Raw genomic sequence first — 14,760 nt, forward strand, 5'->3', positions numbered from 1 at the left:
AACATCCCAGCAGTCCATCAGCTGATGAACGGAGAAACAAAATGTGGTATACCCATACAATGTCATATTATTTGGCCATAAAAAGGAAGTACTGATACATGCTACAACATGGATGAACCTTGATAATGTTATGCTAAGTGAAAGAAACCAGACACAAAAGACCACATATTGTATGACTGCATTTATATGAAGTGCCCAGAATAGGCAAATCCACAGAGACAGAAAGTAGATTAGTGGTTGCCAGAGACTGGAGGGAGGAGATAATGGGAAATGTGGAATGACTGCTAATGGTATGGGGTTTCTTCTTGGGGTAATGAAAATGTTGTACAATTAGATAATGGTGATCATTGTAAAACTTTGTGAATATACAACACGCTGAATTGTATACTTTATTATATTTTATTTTTTTTGAGACAAGGTCTCGCTCTGTCACCCAGGCTGGAGTGCAGTGGCACAATCTCAGCTCACTGCAACCTCCACCTCCCAGGCTCAAGCAATCCTCCTGCCTCAGCCTCCCGAGTACCTGACACTACAGGCATGTGCTACCATGCCTGGAAAATTTTTGTATTTTTAGTAGAGACAGGGTTTCGCTATGTTGCCCAGGCTGATTTTGAACTCCTGGACTCAAGTGCTCCGCCCACCTCAGCCTCCCAAAGTGCTAGGATTACAGGTGTGAGCCACCACTCCCGGCCTAAATTGTATTCTTTAAAAGACTGAATTGTATGGTGTGCGAATTATATCTCAATTAAAAAAAAAAAAAACCTTTGCGTGTGTCAGGCACTAGGGATTCAATGCTGAATAAGACACAGACCCTATCCTCAGAGAACACAGAGCCCAGCAGGAGAGAGTCACAGATGAATCAAGTGTTACATCATCTATAGGAAGCGCCATGGAAGAAAGACATGGTGCCATGAGAACATACGCTTAGAGAAGGGAATTTCATCTAGACTGGGGCTCAGGGAGGAATCTTTCAGGGTGATGCTTGTGCTCAGAGTTTTCCATGTCAGAATCAGTAGAATTTATCAATCCTCCAGAGGAGGAAAGAGCAAATGAAAAATCTTACAACAGGAGGATGCAGAGACATTCCGAGAGCTGATCAAGGGCTGGTGTGAACAAAGCACATAGGATGCAGAGCCTGTGGTGTGAGGTTGCAGCTGGAAAGGTAAAACACTAATTACATTGGATCTTCTGAGACAATAAAGAGTATGCAATAATCTCAAACGACCGAAACTGACCTTCCTCCTCCCTAACTTGCTTGCTTCCACTGTTGCCCGTATCATAAAAGCACCACCCTCTTCTACCCAGTGGCTTAAGACACGAAACTCAAGTCATCCCAGGCTTTCTCCCCACCTCACTCTCCACATCCAGCCTATCAGCGAGCTTGTGGGTCCTACCACGTAAAGACTTCTCATCTCCAGCTACTACCATCCCCCAAGCCCAGATCACCATCAGCTCAGGCCTGGACTCCTGCAACCCTTCTAACCGGGTCTTCCCAATCCTACCCCCTGCACATGACCCCACTAGCCCATCAGAATGGACTAATCGAGATGTAGATTTGATCAGGCCACATCCCTTGAAAGGCTTCCTGTGACCCTCGGGGAAATGCACAAACTCCCAATGATGGCCCCTGAGTCCTGTGCCATCTGGGTCTGCCCTCTGCCCTCTGTGTTTTTGCCATGGTAACCTCCTTCACACCCATTAACACTCCATGCTCTCTCCTACCTCAAGTTCTTCCTGGGCTGGAACATTCTCTGCACTAGCCTAGCCAACTAACCCTTCAGATCTTTTGTTTGTTTGTTTGTTTGTTTTTGAGGCAGTCTTGCTCTGTTGCCAGGCTGGAGTGCAATGGTGCAATCTATCTCAGCTCACTGCAACCTCTGCCTGCCGGGTTCAAGCAATTCTTCTGCCTTAGAGTCCTGAGTAGCTGAGACTATAGGCATCTACCATCACGCCCGGCTAATTTTTGTATTTTCAGTGGAGGTGGGTTTTCACCATGTTGACCAGGCTGGTCTCGAACTCCTGGCCTCAAATGACCACCCTCCTCGGCCTCCTAAAGTGCTGGGATTACAAGCATGAGCCACTGTGCCCAGGCAACACTTCAGATCTTAATGATCATTTCCTTTAAGTGCCTGACTTCTTGTAGTAACTAGCCTGACTCCAGCAATGAATCCTTTTGCAATGTAACCTATATAACATCTGAGTTTCCCTTTGATAAAACTCATCATATATTTGTTCCTCTGACAGTTCAGAGGGCAAGGGCCTTTGCCCACCTTCCTCACCACTATCCTCTCACCACTTAACACAGAACTCACCACCCACCATGCCTCCTACCTGACAAATTCCTAACCATCCTTCAAATCTCACTCACCTATTACTTTCTGGAAGGCAGTCTTCCCTGAGCACCAAGACAATGGGACACATTCCTTTATACACCCTGCTGAACATCTCTTTTTTGAGGGGCGGGTAGAGATGAGTGTCTCACTATGCTGCCCAGGCTGACCTCAAACTCCTGGCCTCAAGTGATCCTCCTGCCTTGGCCTCCCAAGCTGGGATTACAGGCGTGAGCCACTGTACCTGACTGCAATTGGTTTAGATTTTCTATCTTCTTTGCCCCAGCACCTATGACACCTTGTGTGACAACACAACTTGTCACAAGACTCCTCTTAGGTCAGCCCACAAGAGCTCTTATGAAAATCTCTAAAATTGTGGCTGGGCACAGTGGCTCACGCTTGTAATCCCCGCACTTTGGGAGGCTAAGGCGGGTGGATCATCTGAGGTCAGGAGTTTGAGACCAGCCTGACCAATAAGGTGAAACCCCATCTCTACTAAAAATACAAAAATTAGCTGGGCATGGTGGCAGGCACCTGTAATACTAGCTACTTGGAAGGCTGGGACAGGAGAACTGCTTGAACCCAGGAGGTGGAGGATGCAGTAAGCTGAGATTGTACCACTGCACTCCAGCCTGGGTGACAGAGCAAGACTCTGTCTCAAAACAGAAAAGAAAAAAAAAAAAGAAAATCTCTAAAATTGCATGCAAAATTCTATGTGCATTCAGGAGACAGGCTGTGACTTTTGTCAGATTTTCAAAGAGGCCTAAGATCTGAAAGAAGAACCTTTTCCCCAGATGCTGAAGGAGCTTTAAACAGCGCTGTCAACACAGACTTCTACTATGAAAAACCATCCCCCTCTAGAATACAAGTTCCAAGAGGGCAAGAATCAAGGATCTTTACCTATTTTTTTCTTTCTTTCCTTTTCTTTTTTTTTTTTTTTAATCGAGACAGGGTCTTGTTCTGTTGCTCAGGCTAGAGTGCAGTTTTGTGACGGGGGCTCACTGGAGCTTCAAACTCCCGGGCTCAAGCGATCTTCCCACCTCAGCCTCCTGAGCAGCTGGCACCACAGGCACGTGCCACTATGCCCAACTAATTTTTTTTTTTTTTAGTTGAGACAGTGTCTCACTATTTTACCCAGGCTGGTCTCAACTCCTGGGCTCAAGCAGTCCTCCCACCTGGGCCTCCCAAAGTGCTGGGATTATAGATGTGAGCCCTATGCCTGGCCTCTTTACCTATTCTGTTAATTGATGTATTCCAAGTACCTGGAATGGTGCCTGACACATTCTTGATGTAGGTGTAAAATGACTAAATATAGTCTCAGACAACTGAAACAGTTATGTAGATGGTATATGTATTGGTTATCTATTGCTGAGTAACAAATTATCCCAAAACATAGTATCTTAAAACTACATGTATTATACTCTATCTCAGGAGATAGGGTATAGCTTAGCTGAGTGTTCTGTCTCAGGGTCTCTCACAAGCCTGCAAAGCATCGGCCAGGGCTGCCGTCATCTGAAAGCTCAAGTGGGGAAGGATTTGTCTCCAAGCTCACCCATATGATGAGTGACTCAGTTCCTTGCTGGGTGGAGGCTGCCCTCAGTTCCTTACCACCACATGGGCCTCTTCATAGGTCAGCTCACAACATGGATGCTTGCTAGCTTGCTTCATCAGAGTAAACAAAGGGAAGGACAAGACAGTAAGAAAGTGAGAGAGAGGGAGAGAGAGAGAATGAGAGGAAGATCAAGAGAGGGAAACAAACAAGACAGACTTTACACTCTTGTAATTTAACCTTAGAAGTAGCATCCCATTACCCTTGCTGTGTTCTGTTTATTAGAAGCAAGTATCCAGGTGTAGTACACACTCAAGGGAGAGGATTATACACAGGCATGAATACCAGGAAGGAGGGATCATTGGAGGCCCCAGTGATCTTTGAGGTTGCCTACCACAAGACATTTACAGAATGTTTTCTCATATAGCATCCAATTCATCTGGGCACCCAGAGCAGAAGGCACACACCAAATGCCCACATGTCAAGCAGATGATGACAGCGAGGAAAGACATCAGTGACGGGAGGTTTGGCAGACAACTGAGCCTCTGCCCATCCACCATCAGGCTGATGCCAAGCAGGAATGCAGGTCAACTGTTGTCAGAGCTTCCAAATTTTCTTTTTCTTTTTTTCGAGGCAGGGTCTTGCTCTGTCTCCCAGGCTAGAGTGCAGTGGCGCAATCTCATTTCACTGTAACCCCTGCCTCCCGGGTTCAAGTGATTCTCATGCCTCAGCATCCTGAGTAGCTGGAATTAAAGGCATGCACCACCAGCCCAGCTAATTTTTGTATTTTTTAGTAGATACGGGGTTTTGCCATGTTGGTCAGGCTGGTCTCCAACTCCTGACCTCGGGTGATCTACCCACCTCAGCCTCCCAAAGTGCTGGGATTACAGGCGTGAGCCACCGCTTCTGGCCCAAATTTTCAAAAGAAGCTGACATCCTAATTCTTTGAGACATTCTCTGATTTTTAAAACTGATAAGCAAAAATGCACCGGAGGACTAGCAGTTTATGACTCCTCCCTATGGCAGAAAGTACCTACTTCATTGTTTTGTTTTCTTTTTTTGAGACAAGGTCACACTCTGTCTCCCAGGCTGGAGTACAGTGGTGCAATCTCAGTTCACTGTAATCTCTGCCTCCTGGGTTCAAGTGATTCTCATGCCTCAGCCTCCCAAGTAGCTGGGATTACAGGCGTGCACCACCAGCCCAGCTAATTTTTGCATTTTTAGTAGAGATGGGGTTTTACCATGTTGGCCGGGCTGGTCTCAAACTCCTGGCCTCAAGTGATCCACCCTCCTCGGCCTCCCAAAGTGCTGGGATTAAAGGCGTGAGCCACCACCCCTGGCCGGCCTAATTGTTATTTCTTATACCCTTTTATGTGTGTTCCAGCCCTCCTACTGTCCACTCCACCCCCATCCCACTTGCTCACAGGGATCTAACTCACTTTGGGCACTTTCCACAGCTCTTCGCATGTAGCAGGCCAACAATATTGTTGAATGAAATATGAAACTCGACACATATCTCACTAGGGACCATTTCCCCCAGTCCTAGAGGAGTGGTTAAAAGTGGCCTCTGGTGTCTAAGTTAGAATCCTGGCTGGACAACTTGCATGCTGCATGAACTTAGGCAAGTTACTAGCTTTTGAGAGCCTCAGCTTCTTCAGCTGGGAACAATTGTACCTGCCTTACAGAGTTGTTAGATGGATTAGCTGAAATAATACACGTGAAGAATTTAGCACAGAGCTTAGCACACAATAGCAACCCAACAAATGATTTACTGTCACTCACATCGTCCCCTTTCTCTCCTCACTGGCTTCCTGCCTCATCACCCTTTAGTGCTTTATCTTCCATCTTCTGCCACTGTCTACCTGGCTGGCAGCTCGAGTGAGCCACCAAAACGCAAACGTGTCATTGTCACTGAACGATTTAAACTCTTCAATAGTTTGCTGTTGTCCTTAGTAGGAGAAAATCCAAACTCCTTATCACCGCTCACCAAGCTCTTTTGGAGTGAAATCTGCCCAGCCTCCAAGCCTCATCTTCACCTCTCTTCACACCCAGCACTCCAGCCACACTGAAGCTGAAGCTCTCCTTTCCTGAATGCTCCACCTCCACACTTACCGCCACTTCAACAAAGCCTTTGCAAGTGCCATTGCCTCCAGCTGGAACCTCTAATCCCCACTCCTACCACCCCTTCTAGATGTTCTGGCTATGTGCTAACAGAGAATTCTTGATGTTTCTTGCTAAACCTGAGGGCATGCACAATATCGATTTTCCTCACCTGTCCTCTCTTTCAAGAACAAGGCCAGCAAAGAATAGGCAAATGATAAAATGTGCGGAATTGTCCACAGCAGTGCTGACCATGAGCAGACGGCGCCACCTGTTGACCAAAATCTGCACTTCAGTACCTGGAAAGGAGCTTTATTTCTTTCTACCCTAAAGACTAGTAATGGCTTTGAAGTTTTCCAGTACATCCGGTATCTTCACCTCCCACCAAACTTAGCAATGAAAAAAGGTAATGTTATTGGATACTCAGTGTATGCTAGGCACTCTCCTAAGTGCTTTGGTTATTAACACGTTTAATTTTTGCAACTACCTAATGAGGTGGGTAACCTTACTACCATTTTATGATGGGGTAATTGAGGCACAGAGCAGTTAAAATGCCTTACTCAAGATCACACTGCTAGAAAATTTCAGTAGAAACTCAAAGTTAAGCAGTCTGGCTTGAACCTGCACTCACAAGCCCCAAACCCACTGCCTCTATTCTGTCTCCTTTACTCCAATGACCTAGTTACATCCCAGACACTTCTACCAGGAAGGCCCACTTTGAAGGTACTGCTGTCACAGTGGCACTGGTGTCAACCACAGTCCCATCTGGAGACAGCAAACGCAGCAGTCGGGTCTGGCCTCCATGTTATTGTTCTGCTTGTGTGACCTCCAGCAAGCTTGCTCCAGCAAGCAACTTACCTCTTAAATCCTCAGCTTGCTCATCTGTAAAACAGGATTAGTCAGGGGGCTAACCCTATTTTACAGATGCGGAAGCTAAAGCACACAAAAGTGACAGGTGCAGGGCCACACAAAAAGCAGCAGACAGCAGGCAAACCTAAGCTGTCTTACTTTTTTTTGAGATGAGTCTCACTCTGTTGCCCAGGCTGGAGTACAGTGGCACAATCTCAGCTCATGCAACCTCTGCCTCCTGGGTTCAAGCGATTCTCCTGCCTCAGCCTCCTGAGTAGCTGGGATTACAGGCACCCGCCACTACACCCAGCTAATTTTTGTATTTTTAGTAGAGACGGGGTTTTGCCATGTTGGCCAGGCTGGTCTTGAACTCCTGACCTCAAGTGATCCACCCACCTCAGCCTCCCAAAGTGCTAAGATTACAGGCATGAGCCACCTTGCCCGGCCTGTCTTACTCTTAAACACTACATTAGTCTCCCTCTGCTGGTAGGGGCTGTGTCTGTTTTCTTTACTCTCAAATGCCAAGCACACTGCTTTGCACATAGTAGGTGTCAACAAACTTGTTTTTATATATATATATATACACATACATACACACACAGTCACATTCCAGTGTGACAAATACTCCTTCACCAGGAGACAGTGCTACCACTCCGGGACCTTGAAGACTCTCTACAGAGAGCCTAGGCCTGGCAGTCTTCACAGATGACACCCAACAGGGAGCACGTTTATTAAAGTGGGAAGGGGTGGGGTACACCCCAGGGTGTATACTGACAGGGACCTCATGCAGGCCCAGAGCTCTGCTGCACCCTCTTCATCAGCTCTTCATCCTGCATAGACAACTCTGTCAACTTTTTGCCCATCCGCTCATGGATGTCCAGGTACTTAGAGACACATCGGTCCAGGCACACAGACTCGCCCTTGGAGAGCTCTGCTTCCTTGTAGTGAGGAGGCACACACTTCCGGTGGCAGGCACTGGTCATTCTGGAGGGAGGGAGGGGCAAGGTCATGTCAGCAGCATCCTGTGACATCCCAGGAACCTTGACCATTCCAGCCCGGCTATACTGATTTCACCTTCCCCAAGAAAGCAGTGTAAATTCTCAGTTTACACCTCAACCACTGGAAGGTCCTTGCAAGTAGGAAACTTGTCTAAGTCCATGTATATGACTAACTAAGTAGAAACCATTTGTTGAGGACTATGTGCCAGGCATCATGCTAAGTGCTTTACCTGCATTGTTATGCAATGCTTACAATAACCCTAGGAGATATGTATCCCCATTTTACAGATGAGGAAATTAAGGCAAACAGAGGCTCAGTAATTTTCTAAGGATCACACAGAGCTGGGTTATGAACCCAGGTCATCTGACCTCACAGTCTACACTTAAAAATCCTTCTAATTTATAGCCTTCAGGATAAACCAACCAATCAAGAGAGCTTAAGCCAATAAAAATAGCAGACATTTCACTAAGTGTTGGGCTTGAGGCTAAGAGCTTTCATATATTTTTAGATTTAATATTTATGATGTCCTATGAGGTAGGTATCATTATGTCTTTTTCATAATGAGGAATCCAATTGTCAAACAGTGCAAGTAACATGTCCAATTATACTGCTGGTGATTGGTGGAGCCAGGATTTGTTCCCAAATTTGCCAAATGGTTATGAGCACTAGTTGCAGAATCAGACTGAGGTGCTAGTTCTGGCATTGTTACTGACCAGCTGCGGACCCTAAGGAAGTTACTTAACTTCTAGAAGCATCAGTTTCCTCATTTTAAGACGGGACTAATAAAATTAACCCACTGGATTATTTTGAAGATTAACAAGTGCCTGACACAGAATAAAGGGTTTTAAAATGTTAACTACTAAATGGGCTGGCTATGTGCTATTTGTCAAGAGGCAAATACTCAGCTTTTCTTGGAACCTAACCAGAGCCTGGATTGGAGTTTCTCTTCCTGCTTGGCTCCTGCATTGCCAGTTCCATCCCCACCTACATGCCCAACTCATTCTAGTGACCCTTTACTGCATCTACATTAGGATCAACCTTGAAGGTGGGTGTGGGGAGGGTAAGCATGGGCCTCAGGCTCCCCTACATTCAGGAAGGAATTTGTCATAAGTCATTCACCTTCGATAAGGGCTACCAAGACTTATTTTCCAAGACAGGGTAGCACATAGTTCTCTTTACCTGTTGTACATATCGGCCATCATCTCCACCTCCAGCTCCGCAGCCAGCTGTTGGGCCCTGAGAGGATCCATCTCAGCCTAGCACCGTGGAAGGGATCTCCTTCTGGCCTCCTAATCCTGGGAGCAGACATCACCATCAGCACCCACCGCCGCCGTTCACTCTCAGACCCCTGGGGCTAGAGGATACAGAGGACTCACAAGGCGCCAGACCACCAAGGGCCACTAACCTCAGTGAGCTTAACCACCCCATTTCACGGATGTGGAAACTGAGGCCTAGCCCAAGGTCGCACAGGACGTCCATGGCGAGCCTGGAAATCGAGCCCCGGATCTCTGATGCCCCAGTCCCTGGAGGTCACCTCTATTAAGGAGATCGAGGACCGGAGGAGAACGCTCTAACCCACGAACCTGAACCTCCAGGGCTCTGGGAATGGGATCATACGCTGAACAGAGGCGACCAGGACCCAGCCCAAAGGCTACACCTCTGAAATGGCGACGCCATCATCAGGGCCACATTGAATTCAGAGGTCATGTGTCACTTACCACTGCCTGGGACGGATCACAATGCCCACGGAGACCCCAACTTCTGACAAATACTATAACGTTACCCGCCTCCCGAGAGGCTCCAGCGGAAGCACGTGAGTTACTTCCGGGAGGAAAGTCCCGCCTCTTCTTTGATTCAAACTCGCTTCCGGAATTAAATACCAACGAGACGGCGCCGGGAACTCGGCGATCATAGAGAGGGAGCGGCTGGCGCCGGGCGAAGAGGAAGGCGACTTGCCAGTGCTAGAGAGGACACCAAAGTACCATAGAGGCTTGGGCGGGGTGCAGAGCGTCTGCAACCCGATCAGAATTCAAGTCCTTTGGGATGTCCCCGAGCGGCTTCAGTTTATTGGTTCTGTAGGAAGAGGCGTGGCGACAGACACCTGTGAACCTCACCCCCGTTCCAGACAGCCGACTCCTGAGCGCAAATCAGGCGTGGAGAAGGAAGAACGCCCCCAAACAGCGGTTCTGTTTTTGTTTCGCGTTAAAATCACCTGGAACGTTTTTAAACATCCCAGTACCCAGGACTCACCTCATTTCAATTAAATCAGAATCTCTGGGAGTACAGTTTAAAATTCCTCAGGCAGCAATACAATTTAAAATTCCCCAGGTGATTCGTATGTACAGCCAAATTTGAGAAGCAGTGCTCCACGGGACGTTGTGCGATTACTGCTGTGTGTAGGTCACACTAAGCCCCGTGTGGGGTTGCAAAGATAAGCTAGATAGGCTTCCTGCTCGCAGAAAGACAAGACGTGTAAAATATGTTTTCTTCAACAGTTAGAGGTCCTGAGCCACAAAGAGATTAATAAAAGCAATTTCGGCTGCCACCAGGGCTAATATTGGGTGAGGAAAAGAAGGGTACTGGTGAACTTTCCAACTTTCAAGACTTAATGTGTTCTTCAAACTGCACCATGCACTCATTCCCCACTAAAAAGAAGGAAACAAGGAAACAATACTCAGTCCCTTGATTTGTCACACAATTTCCTGGTAAAATAAATTTACAAGATGTAAATTAATGACGCAAGGGCACATTGCCCATTGGAAAAGATGGGCTAGACATTTTATGTGTGGCCATCATAAGCTTCCCTAATTGTCCAAGACCATCCTAATTTTAAACAATTGACCTTTCTACTGCTTTGAAGACTCATCTTTGCCAAACTTGTGCCCTGATTTTTAAAGATTGGGGTATAACATTCATAAAGTGCATAAAATACACGAATGTTAAGCTTAATTAAATATATATGTATGTATATGTACATTTGTATAACCGCCATCCAGATCAAGATATAAAATACTTCCTGCACCCCAAAAAGTTATCTTGTGTTCCTTCTCCATCAATACCCCCTCTCGAAGTTAACCACTATTCTGACCTCTATCACCATCAATTAGTTTTCCTTGTTCTTGAACTTCGTGTAAATGGAATTATACATTATTTTCTATTTTGTGCCTGACTTCTTTAGCTCAATGTACCTGTAAGATTTCCTCCATATTGTTGTGTGCATCTGTTATTCCTTCTGTTTTATTGCTGTCTAGTGTTTGATTGTATGAGTATGCCACAATTCATCTATCCATTCTCCTGTTGATGGATGTTTGGATTGTTTCCAGTTTTTGCCTATTATGCAATAATGCTGCTATGATACTCTTGTACAGATGGACATATCTTGCCTTGGTTTTTGCCTTTGAAAATATAGTCAACATTGGCCGGGTGCAGTGGCTCACGCCTGTAATCCCAGCACTTTGGGAGGCTGAGGTGGGTGGATCACCTGAGGTCAGGAGTTCGAGACCAGCCTGGCCAACTTGGTGAAACCCCATCTCTACTAAAAATACAAAAAAGTAGCCCGGTGTGGTGGCGGGTGCTTGTAATCCCAGCTACTCAGGAGGCTAAGCAGGAGGCTAAGGCAGGAGAATCACTTGAACCCAGGAGGCAGAGGTTGCAGTGAGCCAAGATCGCACCATTGCACTCCAGCCGGGGCAACAAGAGTGAAACTCCGACCCCCCACTCCCCGCAAAAAAGAAACATTATGGAAAGTTAAGAAACTGCGTGGGAAAAGGAGATGGTTTCTTACAAGAGGAATCTTGCAATATCTACTGGGCCTGATGAAAGTTTGCATACTGTATGATTTCATTTAAGTAACATTCTCAAAATCACAAAATTATAGAGATGGAGAAGAGATTTCTGATTGTCTAGTGTTAGGGTTGATGGGGAGATAGAAGTGTACCTGTAAAGGGTAGCACAAGAGAGATCTTTGTGTTGATGGATAATTCTGTATCCTGATTGTGGTGGTGGTTACAAGAATCTACACAGGTGATAAGATGTCATAGAACTGGCAGGGTGCGGTGGCTCACGCCTGTAATCCCAGCACTGTGGGAGGCCCAGGCGGGCGAATCACAAGGGTAGGAGTTCGAGACCAGCCTTGTTGGTGAAACTCCGTCTCTACTAAAAATACAAAAAATTAGCTGGGTGTAGTGGTGGGCACCTGTAACCCCAGCTACTCGGGAGTCTGAGGCAGGAGAATCGCTTGAACCCGGGAGGTGGAGGTTGCAGTGAGCCGAGATCGTGCCACTGCACTCCAGCCCAGGCGACAGAGTGAGACTCCGTCTCAAAAAAAAAAAAAAAAAAAAGCCAGGCGCGGTGGCTCACGCCTGTAATCCCAACACTTTGGGAGGCCGAGGCGGGTGGATCACGAGGTCAGGAGATCGAGATCATCCTGGTTAACATGGTGAATCCCCGTCTCTACTAAAATAAAAAAAATCAGCCGGGTGTGGTGGCATGCGCCTATAGTCCCAGCTACTCAGGAGGGCGAGACAGGAGAATCGCTTGAACCCGGGAGGAGGGAGGCAGAAGTTGCAGTGAGCCGAGATTGCGCCACTGCACTCCAGCTTGGGCGACAGAGCAAGACTCAGTCTTAAAAAAAAAAAAAAAAAAGTCGTAGAACTACTACACACACACATTGTACCAATATAAATTATCTGGCTTTGATATTGAATATACTTATGTTAGATTTAACCTTTAGTGGAAGTTGGTAAAGGGTGTACAGGACCTCTCTGTACTATTAATGCAACTTCCTGTGAACCTATAATTATTTCTAAATAAAAAGTTTTAAAAATCTCTACAAAAAAGAAAACAAATAAGATTATACAAGTATGAGTAAGAGCTGGCCATAAAGAAAGAAAGAAAAATATTTGTATAAAAGATTGTGTAAGTAAAGTACCTAGTCCATGGTAGATGCTCAATAAAAATAAATCATTGTTTTCATTCTTTTTCATTTTTAGACTTTCATTGGGGCAAATTTATTTTTATTTTTACTTAGGATTTTTGAGGCAGGATCTTGCCTTGTCACCCAGCCTTGAGTGCAGTGGTATGATCAGTGCTCACTGCAATCGCGAACTCCTTGGCTCAAGCAATCCTCTTACCTCAGCCTCCTAAGTAGCTGGAACTAGAGGCGTGAGCCACCATGCCTGGCTAATTTTTTTTTTTTTAAGAGATAGGGTCTCATTATGTTTCCCAGGCTGGTTTCAAACTCCTGGGCTCAAACAATCCTCCTGTCTTGGCCTCTCAAAGTGCTGGGATTACAGGCATGAGCCACCCCATGCCCAGATGGAATATTTAAAACATACAGAAAAGCAGAGAGAACAAGACATTGAGCTTCCATATATTCATCACCAGGACTTAGGAATTGTTAACATTTGTCCATATTTTCTTCATCTATTTTTATCTCTAACAGATAAAGCCCTATTATTTATTTATTTTTTCCTTGAGACAGGGTCTCACTCTGTCACTCAGGCTGGAGTGCAGAGACCCAATCATAGCTCACTGTTACCTTAAACTCCTGGGCTCAAGCAATCCTCCCATCTCAGCATCCTGAATAGCTAGGACTACAGGCACGAGCCACCATGCCTGAGTGGTTTTTAAAATTTTTTGTAGAGATAGGGTCTTGCTATGTTGTCCAGGCTGGTTTCAAACTCCTGGCCTCAAGCGATCCTCCTGCCTCAGCCTCCCAAAGCACTGGCATTACAGGCATGAGTCACTGCACTGGGCCCTGCTTAACAAATTTTTTTTTTAAACGGAGTCTTGCTCTGTCACCAGACTGGAGGATAGTGGCACGATCTCCGCTCACTACAGCCTCTGCCTCCCAGGTTCAAGGGATTCTCCTGACTCAGCCTCCCAAGTAGCTGGGACTACAGGCGCATGCCACCACACCCAGCTAATTTTTGTGTTTTTAGTAGAGATGGGGTTTCACCATGTTGGCCAGGATGGTCTCAGTCTCCTGACCTCATGATCCACCTGCCTTGGCCTCCCAAAGTGCTTTATACACCGCGCCCGGCCAACAAATTTTTAAGTGCACAAAATAGTATTGTTAACTATATGTACCATATTGTACACAGATTTCTAGAACTTATTCATCTTATATAACTGAAATTTTATACCCATTGAACAGCAACTCTCCATCTCCCCAGCTGCTCAGCCTCTGGAAAACCATTGCTCTTATTGATGATGATGCTATTGTTATTATGATTATTTACTATGAGACTGTGTCTTTCCTCTATATGGGGACCTACAGGTAGGAATCTCCAATGGTCCCAGTTGAATTGCTTCTTGTAGAAGACAGTTTAGATAGCCTCAGACTTTGAAGATATCCTTAGACTCCAGATATGTCATCCAAAGCTACTGATCTCTGTCAACACCATGCTGAAACTCTGGCTCTTCATTCTACCCTGCATTCTACCCCTTCCCAACCTTGCAAAGGCGAGTTGTATATTTGTCATTCATCGTGGGTCAGTATTGTCCTCTTGGGTGGGACCCCAGCCCCAGAAGAAGAGATGCAGAGTTTTCATCTAGAATCACTTCAAGTGGTCCCTGACCACTCATGAGAGGTGCAGAGAATACAAAAACAGAGGTTTCCTGTAACCTCCCTTGTGATGAAATGGCTTACGTCATTCTATTCACTTGAAGAAAAAGCTGGCCCTGGCTTATTCACTGTCTGCACTATTACTGTTTCCCATCACTTCTTCTTACCTCCATGGCTGATACTGTGGTCCAAGCCACCACCATCCTGCACCAGGGTCACTGAGTTTGTCTCCTGACTGCTCTCCCCACTTCTATCCATGCTTCTTCACTTTATTCTCAAAACAGCACCCATCCAGAGTATATCTGCCCAAGATTGGCGAGTTTTTCCACATCTCTCTCTGGCTTGCTGGTTTTTTGTTTAAATTC

General features: G+C 46.0%; 1 protein-coding gene across 2 annotated transcripts; it reads right to left on the reverse strand.

The window, feature by feature from the left end:
- Nucleotides 1-7,372: 7,372 nt before the first annotated feature.
- TIMM10 (translocase of inner mitochondrial membrane 10) lies at nt 7,373-9,655 on the reverse strand. Of its 2 annotated transcripts, none has more exons than XM_001138330.8 (3): nt 9,546-9,655; nt 9,007-9,122; nt 7,373-7,812 (listed from the first exon to the last, which is right to left on the reverse strand). In XM_001138330.8, exons 2-3 carry the CDS (start codon nt 9,075-9,077, stop codon nt 7,611-7,613), a joined length of 273 nt encoding a protein of 90 aa, XP_001138330.1. In that variant the 5' UTR covers nt 9,078-9,122; nt 9,546-9,655; the 3' UTR covers nt 7,373-7,610. The 2 variants fall into 2 exon arrangements, with proteins under 2 accessions (XP_001138330.1, XP_003318032.1); XM_003317984.7 differs by having other exon boundaries at nt 9,007-9,181; nt 9,546-9,652.
- Between the last annotated feature and the right edge of the window lie 5,105 nt (nt 9,656-14,760).

This window comes from Pan troglodytes, chromosome 9 (assembly GCF_028858775.2).
Source record: "Pan troglodytes isolate AG18354 chromosome 9, NHGRI_mPanTro3-v2.0_pri, whole genome shotgun sequence".
NCBI classification, from domain to species: domain Eukaryota; kingdom Metazoa; phylum Chordata; class Mammalia; order Primates; family Hominidae; genus Pan; species Pan troglodytes.